The sequence below is a fragment of the Cottoperca gobio genome, chromosome 12, assembly GCF_900634415.1.
Source record: "Cottoperca gobio chromosome 12, fCotGob3.1, whole genome shotgun sequence".
Lineage (NCBI taxonomy): Eukaryota > Metazoa > Chordata > Actinopteri > Perciformes > Bovichtidae > Cottoperca > Cottoperca gobio.
In genome coordinates this window covers 11,006,728-11,019,710 of record NC_041366.1, presented here as the reverse complement: position 1 = coordinate 11,019,710, position 12,983 = coordinate 11,006,728, and the positions used below count along the sequence as shown (strand labels likewise).

General features: G+C 39.3%; 1 protein-coding gene across 1 annotated transcript; it reads left to right on the top strand.

Annotated features, from left to right (window-relative positions):
- Window positions 1–849: 849 nt before the first annotated feature.
- LOC115016892 (ER degradation-enhancing alpha-mannosidase-like protein 3) lies at window positions 850–12,935 on the top strand. Its single transcript, XM_029444975.1, has 20 exons — window positions 850–1,703; window positions 1,850–1,895; window positions 2,438–2,538; window positions 3,288–3,327; window positions 3,479–3,591; window positions 3,860–4,013; window positions 4,231–4,365; window positions 4,590–4,695; window positions 5,319–5,416; window positions 5,590–5,715; window positions 5,820–5,903; window positions 6,421–6,504; window positions 6,673–6,797; window positions 6,949–7,114; window positions 7,387–7,544; window positions 7,634–7,751; window positions 8,245–8,418; window positions 9,022–9,187; window positions 9,288–9,479; window positions 9,819–12,935. Exons 1-20 carry the CDS (start codon window positions 1,609–1,611, stop codon window positions 10,076–10,078), a joined length of 2,541 nt encoding a protein of 846 aa, XP_029300835.1. The 5' UTR covers window positions 850–1,608; the 3' UTR covers window positions 10,079–12,935.
- Window positions 12,936–12,983: the final 48 nt, after the last annotated feature.

The window sequence follows — 12,983 nt, the reverse complement described above, 5'->3', positions numbered from 1 at the left end:
GGTTTATGGTGTTGTGGTGTCCAACTGATATTTTGAGTAGAGTTAGGGCAATACTTTGTAGGGTATTAAGTGAAAGACATCTTTTTTTCGTTTTCATAATTAGTTTTATTTGGTTATATAATGATAAATAAAAAAAAAAATATATATATATATATATAATAGTATATATATATATATATATAGTATATATATATATATATATATATATATATATATATATATATATATATATATATATATATATATATATATATATATACTTATATATTAATCTTTATATATCCAAATAAAACAAATTCTGAATATATATATATATATATGTATATATATATATATATATATATATATATACAAATAAAACAAATTCTGAATATATATATATATATATATATATATATATATATATATATATATATATATATATATATATATATATATATATATATATATATAATGAGTTAGTGTTATTTAACCACTACTTACCTTACCTTACCTCACTTACCTTGTGATTTACACACAAGTCTCCACCCACCTTGTGATGCGTGTCAGTCCTATATATTGTGAAAATATGCCCTGAGTCAGCCTGCCAGGGGAACTTTTTCCCTGCCTGAACTCAGTTTGACGTCTTTACATTGTCAGACTGCGATCATTAGCATCAACCTGATCTGAACCTTCTATAGCCATATAATAAACCACTTGAAGAGTTACACTTGCTGAAGTGGAGACTTCGCATTAGCCCCCGTGGTAGTAAAGCTGCCTGAGATGTGAAACTCAGGGCAGGATTGTCTCCAATAAACCACAGCCCCCGCAGCCTGGTAGCGAAACAGCCTGCCCCTGCCCATTCTTTGACAGCTCGTTACCCGACGTCAGGCTACTGTACGGCCGACGTGTCATCGACAATTTAACTGTATGACAGCCAGTTTACAATGCAAGGGAGCCATTTGTTTTTAGAACAAGATCATTTTGAGGTTCCTTTCTTTATTACGCTTTTAAGCTTGATAGCTAACTAACTAGCATTGCTGACGGCAAACTAGTTAGCAACTTGTTAGCTGGCTAGCAACAGGGATCCTCCCAGCACTGTGATTGCTAGTAAGCGTTAGCTATACTGTCTTTTTTATTCTTCAATTAATATATTTTAAGTCTGCTGTCATCCTTGTTTGGACTTGATTTAATTAGCCCGTGTTTCGTGGCCAGTCGTTTTTCTTGACAGGATAACGTAAACAGTCATTGTTTATCGAGGCTCAGCTGTAGCTCGCTGCCTCTATTGTTTACATGGATACGGTCAGCTGAAGTGTACTGTGGGCATGTGGTGGTCATAACAAAACTGGATCAGCTACAGAACAACCACAGTGGACTTATGGAAATGGGACTGGGAGGTAGCTAACGTCTATCGACGTTAGTCAAAACTCTACAGCCGACTCTCTACCTAAATGAGGATGATCTGGGCTTTGAAGGAGGACAGCTGTACATGCTTGACTGTTTGACTTTGTGTGGGCGTTGGGCAGAGGACAATAGTTTGTTTGTCCATATCAAAGCTTAACGGGAAACTCCACGAGGAGAACTGGAAATCAACGGTGTAGGGGACTAGTCCACACTTCTGGCACTGGGATGTTGCTGAAGACCCTACTTATCGCCAGTCTTCTGGGCTGGGCGAAATGTCAAGAGAGCCAGAGTATGACCCTAGAGGAGAAGACTGTTATCAGGTAAAGAAGCACAGACATGTATAACGCTTTTTAGATGTGTTTGTGAATGAGTGGCTGTGAACATATCTGCAATATTGTAAAACTATTACAGTGTTTGTGTCATTTTCATATTTGATTTATTTATATTTTTACTTATTCTCTTGCAGGGACCAGATTATTGAAATGTTTGATCACGCTTACGGCAGTTACATGGTAAGGTGTTAACTTTCGTTATAATCTGACTAATTGTAAGAGGGAAATTATGAAAAGCTGAAGCCAATATAATTCTTTATAACACAAACAAACGTTGTTGATAAAGACCTCGTTAACATCTTTATTTCAAATAATTAGGACAAAGGTATTTACATTTGATTATTAAACTGCTCAGTGCTCCCTGGTGTACACACTTTGCAATGTAAATACCACTTGTTTTACCTCAAACAAATCTTTGGCATTTCTTTACTGTTATTTTTTGTGACTTATATTTGACTGGCTGATTTCTTGGTTGGGCTCTAGTACTCAGACTTCAGAGCCATAATTAATTCAAGCCACCTCAATCCTTGAATAGCTGGAATCGGTAGCTAGTACATTTTGGAGAAAATGGTGAAAACAACCCTCTTCCTCTAGGGGTCCAGCAGTTGTGTAAGGCATTTCGCTTCAAGCTGCTAGTTTCTTTTCCCTCAACCCTCCCAGCCATCTTTCCTTAATGACACCTTTCTGTCACTTGAAGACAGTAACTGTTGTTTGTGTTGCAGAAATATGCTTATCCAGCAGATGAGCTGATGCCGCTAAGCTGCAGGGGGAGAGTCCGTGGCCAGGAGCCCAACAGAGGGGACATAGATGACTCTTTGGGGAAGTAAGTTCAGCTATAGTTCCTCAAACAAACAAGCCATGTATTTTTAATCCATCAGTTTTAGACCAAAGCTATATGCACACTTTTAAAAGTCTAATATAAACAGTTTGGCATACTATATCTCTTTATCACTTTCTATGGTATACCTTAAAATAAAGCATTAAGCACAGAATAAAAATCCTTTGATTTGTTGCTTTGGATTTACATTAGTATGCATTGTTCTAACAATTCTATTCAATCAATTAAAGGAAGATATAGTTTGTTAGTTAATTATTTAGCATTACTGTTATTAAATAACTGCTAAGTCCAGAATACATGGCAGCAAATATGGAAGGGAATATAGATTTTACACAAAATGTGATATTTATGTAATGTAATCTCTTTATAGAAAGTATTTTGCATCTTTAAATAAGACATGGCCTCATTTATTTTTTATATTACCATGCTGTTCCAAAAAGATTTAATTCAACATGGAGTATCTGACCCAGTTTTCAGGAATACATGAATTAGAGGCTAGTTTAAGTCAATTACATTTACAAGACAGCAATAATACTGCAAGTCATGGACTTGCAGTACAATACATCCATTATGCACCACGCATGTTGTATAATGTATTTCACAGTTTCTTCAACAGATTTGACATTTAACAGTCTGTGGTTCATTAAAATGTAACTGGATCAATTGTGAAGTGGGACACCAGCTCCGCTGTGCCAGAGGCTCTCATCATAACATGTCTCCCACCTTTTCTGCAGGTTTTCTCTCACACTGATTGACACCCTTGATACCCTGGTGGTGAGTTCTTCCTTTGTTTAAAAGCATAAAATGAGTTTGAGTCTTCTTCTTTTTTCTCGCCATGCTTTTGTTTTCAGGCTGTTAGGGTTAGGGTTAATCCCTCCTTATTTTGACGGTAGATGTATTTGTTCCTGTCGGTGTGTGTGAGCAGGTGTTAAACAAGCTTGATGAGTTTGAGGATGCAGTGAAGAAGACCGTGACGGATGTGCGTCTGGACAACGATGTGGTGGTGTCTGTGTTTGAGACCAACATCAGAGTTTTAGGGTATGAAACATGTCTATGATTTACTTACTGTTGTACTCTACATCTACTTTTATGCTCTTTTTTTTTGATCCATTAGTTGTTACAAAAACATCTGACTGAATATATTGGATAATTCTTCTGAATGTATAATTAGACGACATCAGTACAGCATATTACTCTTACTAGACAGAAGTGTCCTGCTGTATAAAGTATCTCGACCTATCCACCCCAAACTTTCTGTATAATATTGCATTTTTAAAAGAAAATCTTTCTTCTTTCTTCTCCTCAGAGGGCTTTTGGGAGCCCACGTGATGGCTGACCTGCTACAGCAGCGTGGGGAGAGGATGCAGTGGTATCGCGATGAGCTCCTACACATGGCCAAAGAGCTGGGCCATCGATTACTGCCTGCCTTTAACACCACAAGTGGCCTTCCCTACCCTAAGGTATTTCTTATTGTATTGTTAAATATCACAGGTATTATTTCAGATGCATCATACACAGATGGAGCAGACAGCCTTCAGCCCTGAAATAATAGTTCCTCACAGTCAGTGCACCACAGAGGAACAAATACATTTTTATTTTAGCACATTTATTTCAACAACCCAAAGTAGACAGAAACTACAAGTGACAAGATTAATGTTTAATTTTATGGCTTTCCAGGTGAATCTGCGGTATGGAGTCCTAAACCCACTTTCGCGCACAGGCACGGAATCGGACACCTGCACAGCGTGTGCTGGAACAATGATCCTCGAGTTTGCTGCTCTCAGCAGGCTGTCAGGAGAGTCTGTGTTTGAGGTATTACCCTCTGCCTCTCTACAGATGAGGCTTTTTCTTAATGTTTGTTTTGTTTTGTAATACACCTTTTCTGTGGAATCTGAGACATAAAAGCAGAGTATAGTCGTTTTCTTAGAAATGAAATCTCTCTATAACTGATGTTGAAAGATGAAATCATATATGAAAGATGTGAATGTTTTTACCAGACACATTTGAAAGATATAACACTTCTTATTGTTTTACAGGAACATGCAAGGAAAGCTCTGGATGTCCTCTGGCAGAGGAGACAGAGGGGAAGTAACTTGGTGGGGACAGTCATCAACATCCACAATGAAGAATGGGTCCGGAGGGGTGAGGGAAAACTTTAGTGTAGACAAGAGTTGAAAACTAGAACATTGACTACTTTTACGTGCACAAAATATTTAGATTTTAGCCCAAAAATGACAATATTCCTACTAAGCTTATTACACGGCTAATGAAAATAAATATTCCACTAATATTTCCGGCTTACGTAGAGCCGATGGCGCACACAGCCTCCCTCTTTCATTCCATCAACCACCTTCTTAAAAAGGTTGGCCTTGCCATATTTGCGCTTATCCAAAAACATGTTGATATCCAAGTCTTTCCTAATGTTTAAAAGTGCATGCATCTCTACCCCAGCCTTACACACTGCTGGCTAATTGTGTACAAAGCACAGCTGACTGCAAACAGGAAAGAGGCTGTGTGTCCTAAACTGCGGTAAAAACCACAATTGAGATTAGAAATAGATATTCCGAATGGGCCGCATAAAGAAAGCTCCTCAATAATATCAGCATATCCCACATGAATTAATCAGAAAACGCAACATTCAGAATATGCTGTTTTCATCACCCGTATCAAATTGAGAATATTGTCATATTCAGAATGTGGAATATGGATATGTGGAACAGACAGTACCATCATCAACCATGATCTTCTCACTTGTGTGTTTACAGAAAGTGGAGTCGGTGCTGGTATCGACTCCTACTATGAATATCTGATGAAGGCCTACATACTTCTAGGAGACAATGTTTTTCTGGAGAGGTTCAACGTTGTAAGTCGTCCATCACTGTGTGCCCACAGACATATCTGTACCCTAACATTTGGCACTTGCTGTATTGTACTCCCTGCTGACGCATAATTGGCCCACCGCTGGCCATTTAGTTCATATTAAAGACATTTGTCAGTGTTTTCTAATATATACTTTATGATGTTTTTCTGTAACAGCACTACAGTGCCATTATGAAGTACATCAGTCAGCCTCCCCTGCTGCTCAATGTGCACATGCACAACCCCACTGTGAGCGTGCGCAGCTGGATGGACTCTCTCCTGGCGTTCTTCCCCGGCTTACAGGTCAGAGATCCTCCATTAATCATATTTACCACCATTAAATCATAGAAGGGGGCGTAGAACTTGTTGCACACGTGTCTCTGGAGTGACATTTATTTTTCACACAGGTATTGAGAGGAGATCTGAAACCAGCTATTGAGACTCATGAAATGCTTTACCAAGTCACCAAACAGCACAAGTTCCTTCCGGAGGTAAAGGATCTCTGCTCCTTTTCTTCTTTTTTCTTTAATGGGATATAGTAGGCATACTATAGAGGCAACAATGTATCACACTCAAGACAAGAGCTCAAAACACTCAGATGGGAATGTCTGCTGTTGCCTTTCTATTAAATCTATTAAGGAGAATTCATGATGATGCAAAAAACCTGAAAACCCAATACTGCCATAGAAGGAGAAGTATCGAAGGGATAACTATCTGAGTAGAAATAGTATAACACAATCTTTACCACTTGATATATTGTCATATCATCGCACCCTAATACTCAGCATGTTACAGTATGACATTCATACTGGAGTTGACGCTCGTCACAGTTTGAGGTATATGATGCTATAATATATATTACAAGTCATGACATTACACCAAGTTAAGAAATAATAACTGGAAATGTCTTGTGGCTAATCTTCTTTGTCCCATTGTTTATCTTAATCTGTTCATTAAGAAGCCAGAGTCGCTAACGTCTTTTGCTTTCTTTGCCTAATCTCCCCGCAGGCATTCACTACAGAGTTTAGAGTTCACTGGGGCCAACACCTACTGAGACCAGAGTTTGCCGAAAGCACCTACTACCTCTATAAGGTGACAGGAAAGGGTCATAGACAAACTATAATGACCTTTTCTCTAAAAAATTGGAAACTTGTGGTCTGTTATAAGTCATCAAAATAATAAAAACTACCCCACTCTTGTACTTTATAAACAAAGGTTTTTATTAGATGTGTGGTCAAGGTTATATTTTGATCTCTGCAGGCCACTGGCGACCCCTACTACCTCAGAGTGGGACAGTCCATCGTGGAAAAGCTCAATGCTTATGCCAGGGTGCCTTGCGGGTTCGCTGCTGTGCAGGATGTCCGCACTGGGACCCATGAAGACAGGTATACAAAATGTCATTACACACACTGACATGTTTCACAAGTAGCCTTAGTGGGTGGTAAAACCTTTCTGTTGATGAATGAACTGTTGTAATGGCAACTCCAATGATTTCTTATGTATGTGTGATAACATGTGTTGTTTCTGTGTGTGTAGGATGGACTCGTTCTTTCTGGCTGAGATGTTTAAATACCTGTACCTGCTGTTTTCGGAGAAGAGCCAGCTGCCCATCGATATTGACGACTACATCTTCACCACGGAGGCTCACCTTCTCCCCGTATCTCTCTCCACCACCCAGCCTCCCTGTCAAGGCAACGCCACGGTGAGAGCGCTCACTTTCCCACAAACACTATACAGCCATTTATAATTCTGAATCTCTGATTTACACAAGCTGAGAAAACCTTCAAACACATACGGCATTAGGATATTTGAACTGTGTTTTGAAATGATTATTAAACAGTGACACTAGTTAGTAAATAGAAATGATTATTTATTGCCATAATTCCCACTGTTTGTTGTTTGGGACATATTATCAACTAACTATGAGTTGAGCTGAAAAGTGTTGCTGGTTCAACTGTTGGTGCTGTGCTTCAGGAGGCAGTTCCTGTTGCTCAAGAAGAAGATCTGTTCACACACTCCTGCCCCAGCATGGAGACGTTGTTCCCCAACAACCCCTCGTTTGCCAAAACCATCCGGGACAACTACAAGTACCTCACCGGGGTGGGACGAGCCTTCCACCCCTCACCTGTCAGGTGTGTTGATGTTAGAGTGAAATCCTGGGTAAAGCATGTTTACTATGAATACTTAAGAGTTTTAACTTGGGTGTGTTTGTACTTTACAGGGAAATTGAACTACCGCTCCATGATAACGGGATGGAGCCAGTAGAGTTCTTGAAAAGCATGGGCATTTCTCTCACTCCGCTGAACGAGGTCATGGTAGGAGACACCGGGAGTCGGAAGGTATTTCAGTTACTTTATACTTCTGACATGAAGTTCTGCCTGTCTAGACCTCCAAAACTTTACGCAATTAAATGGTTTGCACTAGTTCCCAACTTTGTCCCGATGACCTCCTAAACAGAAAGAGTCCCTTTGATTCCATTTAAAACAGACATTTCTACAACTAGAGGAACTGAGTCATTCATTTTATTTTGAGCATTTGCATTATGCAACACAGGATATTTCTCTTAAAAATGCATAAAGTAGCTCTCATATGAGCACTCATGCAGTTGCAGATGTATTAAAGGCTAAGGCTTTTATTTTTATGAAGAACAACGTTAATGGATTGAAAATTGGGTAAATGTACGGTTTTAAATCTAAAAAGTAAAAAACGTTCCTATAATATACAGTATCATCCGTTAAGCATAACATTATAACCAAACTTCGTGACTCGTGGCATTATGAGAAAACAATTAATTTAAATGACCAAGTTTTCTTAATATTTATCCCTTTTCAGGAGCATAGAGGAGTGTACCGGGTAAAACTTGTGGCAGAGGTGAGCCACACATCAGAGGAGGAGGAGGTGGTGCCTCATGTTGTTCAGCTCATCTCCCCCCCATTTCTGGGTAGGACAGTCCTCACAGCGGGACCTGCCAAGTTTGGGATGGACCTCACCAAGCAGGAGCACGGGGTGAGCTTCTAATGTGACAATAAGATGAGAGATAAAGAAATTGTCCATTCACACGGAAATGAGTCTTGCATGACATGGTTCAACAACAACTGTTTTGATCACGTGTCTCTCGTCATGCAGACACATGTGTATATATATTCCACATGCAAAAATGACTCAATATTTCATGACCACTTTTATAAGGAACAGGTGTTTAATGATAATAAATGTTATGACATCACTAACCTTTCAGCACAGTGATTAATTATAGAAGTGACAGATTTCCATATAAATAAATGTCTGTTATGTCACCATCTTTCGCCGAATGAGGTAACACGATGGGGATTGAGCCTATGGCCCACTGATGAGAGCCCTTGCATTTACAATATGACTGTCTGTATCTGTGGCAACATTCCTGATCAGCAGCTGCACACACTGTTTGTATCTCTGGGACGTGAGATCCAAAACAAACTCAAATGTACTGCTTATCACCACAGTTGCTGTCAAAGAGAACCAAGGCCAAAACATTTACTCTTAGACTTACATTACAGGTCGTTCCTGTTTAGTTTTATCTGCACATCTCTTTAACACAACAGTTTACAATAACACACTCTTGTGCCACAGGTGAAGGGCAGCATAGTGAAAGCCTCTCCCTACTCTGCCTGTGGGCCAATAGACAACGCTGTGGAGCTTAAAGGGCATATCGCTCTGGCATTGCGTGGGGACTGCATGTTCGCCATAAAGGCTCGTCGGCTGCAGGAAACAGGAGCCATAGGAATCATCTTTATAGGTGAGTGCGATGAAACTCTTAAAGTCCTCCTCAAAGCTCAAATGCTGGACCTCCCAAAGAAATGAAATCATTCCAATTCCTCCCTTATTCTCTTTCTCAGACCACCGTGAGGGAAGTAATAGCGAGGATACTCCCCTCTTCCAGATGGTTGGAGATGGCGACTCCACTGAAGACCTCACTCTGCCTTTGGTCTTCCTGTTCAGCCAGGAGGGGGCCGTGCTCACAGCAGCTCTGGAGGAAAATCACAATGTAGATGTGCTGCTGCTGCCCAAGGAGAGGCAGCTAGGACACGGTGAGGAAAAGGGATTCATATGTCCCAGGAGCTGAAGCGCACTATCTTGGGAATTCCATCTACTGGGATTAAACCCTAATGAGGAGCAGGAGAGCAAGATTAAAGGACCAGGCTTTGCGATATTCTACATTTTTGATATTGTCAACAAATAAACCATGGACCAACAATGTGTTGGGCTGTTTTTCAATACTTTACAACTTTAACTTACAACTTGCATTGATTGATAGAAGGGGAACTTCAATTCCAGATAACAACAGTACATCAAATGTCAAATCTTAGTTCCTCTCTCAGATGTTGTTCTAATGCTGCATATCATTGGCTCTCCTCCTCATTGTACAGATAAGACGGACAAACCTGTCGGCATGAACATCAAACTCCGTCTGGCAGAGGAGGGGGAGCTGGAGGACGGAGCAGCCAGAGGGCACACCTTGGAGTTTGTCTTGGAGAAACAGGGGGTGTTTCTTAAGGAAGAAGAGAAGGAAGAGCCACAGCAGCGGCAGTTCTGCACAAAGGCCGCAGAGAAAGACAGAACTGAAGCGCGTTCAGCAGATTCCTCTCAAACCACAAACTCTAACAGTGCACCAGACGCAAAGCCTTGACCACTGCTGATCCCTGAGCAGCCAAGTTTCCTAACACTGATCTCTCATCAGTTTCTGAATGGCGTGTGCCTCAGAGCTCCACACTGCCCTACATGGAGTCCTAACTGACCCAGCCTGCATGTTTACAACTGATGGAGGAGAGCAAAGCAGTGTGACGGCCACATTGTTATCCCGTCTTGACTTTGAAACCTAAAGATGGTTCTACATTTATTAGACAGGGAGTCAAAGTGGGGCTTTTACACTGAGGCCCAAAGCTGAAAGTGAAGATGCCTGTAGTGTTGCTATTGTAGGCACATACAAGGTGTTTGTGATGCTAATGACGTAAAACATTAACTAGAATTTAAAATGGCCTCACTAGAGGAAAACATAGATACGGTGAAAATATACTCGGCTAGGTTTTTATGCAATGCAGTTTGTTTTTAACGTAGAGTGCACCTTTTCACTTCAACAACCACTGGTAAATATTCAGTGACGGTGAATGGAGCCTTGCATGGCCACTAGGTGGTGTTAGCTGCCGTAGCTTCTCAGTAATATATTGTTAGTAGATGAAGGAGATTAGCTGGGGCCAATTTGGAAAGTTTATTTTTTATTTTGTACTAGAAAGCAACTTCAGGGAATTTGAAGCGTGAATGCAGTTCGCTAGGTTGACCCATTTGATGAAAGGTTTGTATGTGTGTGTGTGTGTGTGTGTGTGTGTGTTCTGCATTTCCTGTGTGGGCGTGTGTGCAAGGTGTGTTATAAGATCATTGCTCTCCAATGAAACCCTCCTGTCTTCACACAGTCACATCATGCAAGGAATTAAAAATGAAAAGTCTGTAGGATCTTAGGTTTGGATTTTTCAGGCTTTATGCTACTTTTTTCCCCTAACCTACAAATAACTGTAGTCATTATTAAATTGTAATTATTCATGCCATCTTAAAACAAACCTTGCAAAAATGACCAAAGCTGGTTTTCTTGCAGCTGAAGTCTACATGTAACTGCTTTAGTTTCCAGATGCAGCATCACAGGTGGGTCTATGCACTTTGAAACACAGGTATGATCGTCTATGGCAGATACATTTGTATGCGTGTCATTTATCATCCCGTTTATATTGTGCAATGGTGCAACGTTTTTAGCCACCTTAAAATAAAAGGAAAACTCTACAGGGTTATTAAAAAACAAACAAAAACAAAACGGAGCCAATTGAATCATGAACATTGTTTCCAAAGTATAATAGATACAGTTGTCTCGTCTCTCTACAACTAAACCATATTCTGGGCATTATGTGTAAATCACTTTATGAAACGATCCATAAAGATTGGTTGGTGCATATTCACTTCATTCTCACTAATAATTTGTTGCATGATTTTTGTCTTTGTGGTACATTAAATGTGAGTTTATGTTTTCCTTTATGATTTAACAGTGAACGTGTTCCTGATGCTGCTGAGTTCATTTTAAGTCTTAATCCAACATGACTGTTTTTTTTTTTTTATGCCTGTATGAAGCGTTTGCCAACCCGTATACCTCAGGACTGTGTGTGTTTTAAAGTTCACACAGAGAAAAGGACTGTGGACAAGAAGCAGAGAACCGTTTCTTTTCTCATTTTTCATGCTATTTAATTTTCAGCTGTTTTCTGGCTTTTGTTGATCACTGGCTGAAAGTCAAGTGCCAAAAAAGATGCATGACATGGCTCCTTTTTCTGTTTCACATCGTCTCTGTATTTAGTTTCTGACTGTGAGCTGAGGCAGTCTCATCAATAAATGATCACAATTATCAAACATTTTACCTCTTTCCTGAATTATAGGTTTACATTACTCTAAATGTTCAGCGGATGTGGAATATATCAGCTCAGGAATATTTTTTTCTATTAAAATACTCAAATCTGGAACTGTAAACTATTTCACTGTATTTTACTTCAGTAAAAAAAAAAAGTAATATAAAGGATGGAGTAACAACAATATAAATTATTTACATATTACTTCTCTACTCATTAAGCTCATTTAGTTTACTTTAATGTGAAGTATTCAGAGAGGCCACGCACCAATGATTCACATACGAACATTTATAAAAAATAAAATACATTATTAAACAGAGTGTATGAAGATCCTGGTGGTCATGTAGTCGATAATAGTCATTTTAAGTAACTTCAAAGTGAATGATAGATATTTCCCACATGATAAATGAGCCATGTTTATACAACATTTATACCACTAGTATTCAGTGTTGATACACAAGATATATTCCACTGGCAGTAGTCCATTTTGACAGAAACAGCTTCTGTCAAGTGATGGTGGCCATCCAAAAGTTTTTGTTTCTTTTGAATTTTAGCCTTTGTTTGGTTCGGTCTTATAAGCAAACAAACAGCTGCCATTTTCCCTTTGTGCTGTGTTTGGCAAAGCACAATGGAGTAAATAGGCAGCATAGGCAACAATAGAAAGAGTTTATACATGATATGTTTGTGTAATACATAACTGTTAAATGCTCATCAACTTTCTCCCTCAACCACTATCTTAATTACTAGCAAATATGTGTTTGATGATTAATTAATTTATCATTATTCCTTAATTATTAGTTGAAGTATAAACTCTACAGCATTAAAATGAGATTATCCGTTTTTATCAGCACATCTCTGACGGTGTGTAAACCATTGTTATTTAAACCGGTTTTACAACGTCATCACGTCTCACGTCGACCTCCTGTGCCCTGTTTGTTAATCTCTCAGTAAACTGTTGCCTTCAGATGCTGTGGGAAACAGTGGCACCACGATTGTAGTGTATTTTTTGTTTTTTTGTAGGTTGTTTTTATTTGCATGATTTTATGGAAATTGGGACATTGAAAATGATCCATTATGCAATAAAGAACCATTGTGTATGCTCAAGATTAGTGGCTCCCAACCTATTCATGTGTGTGGACCCCTAATCATTCA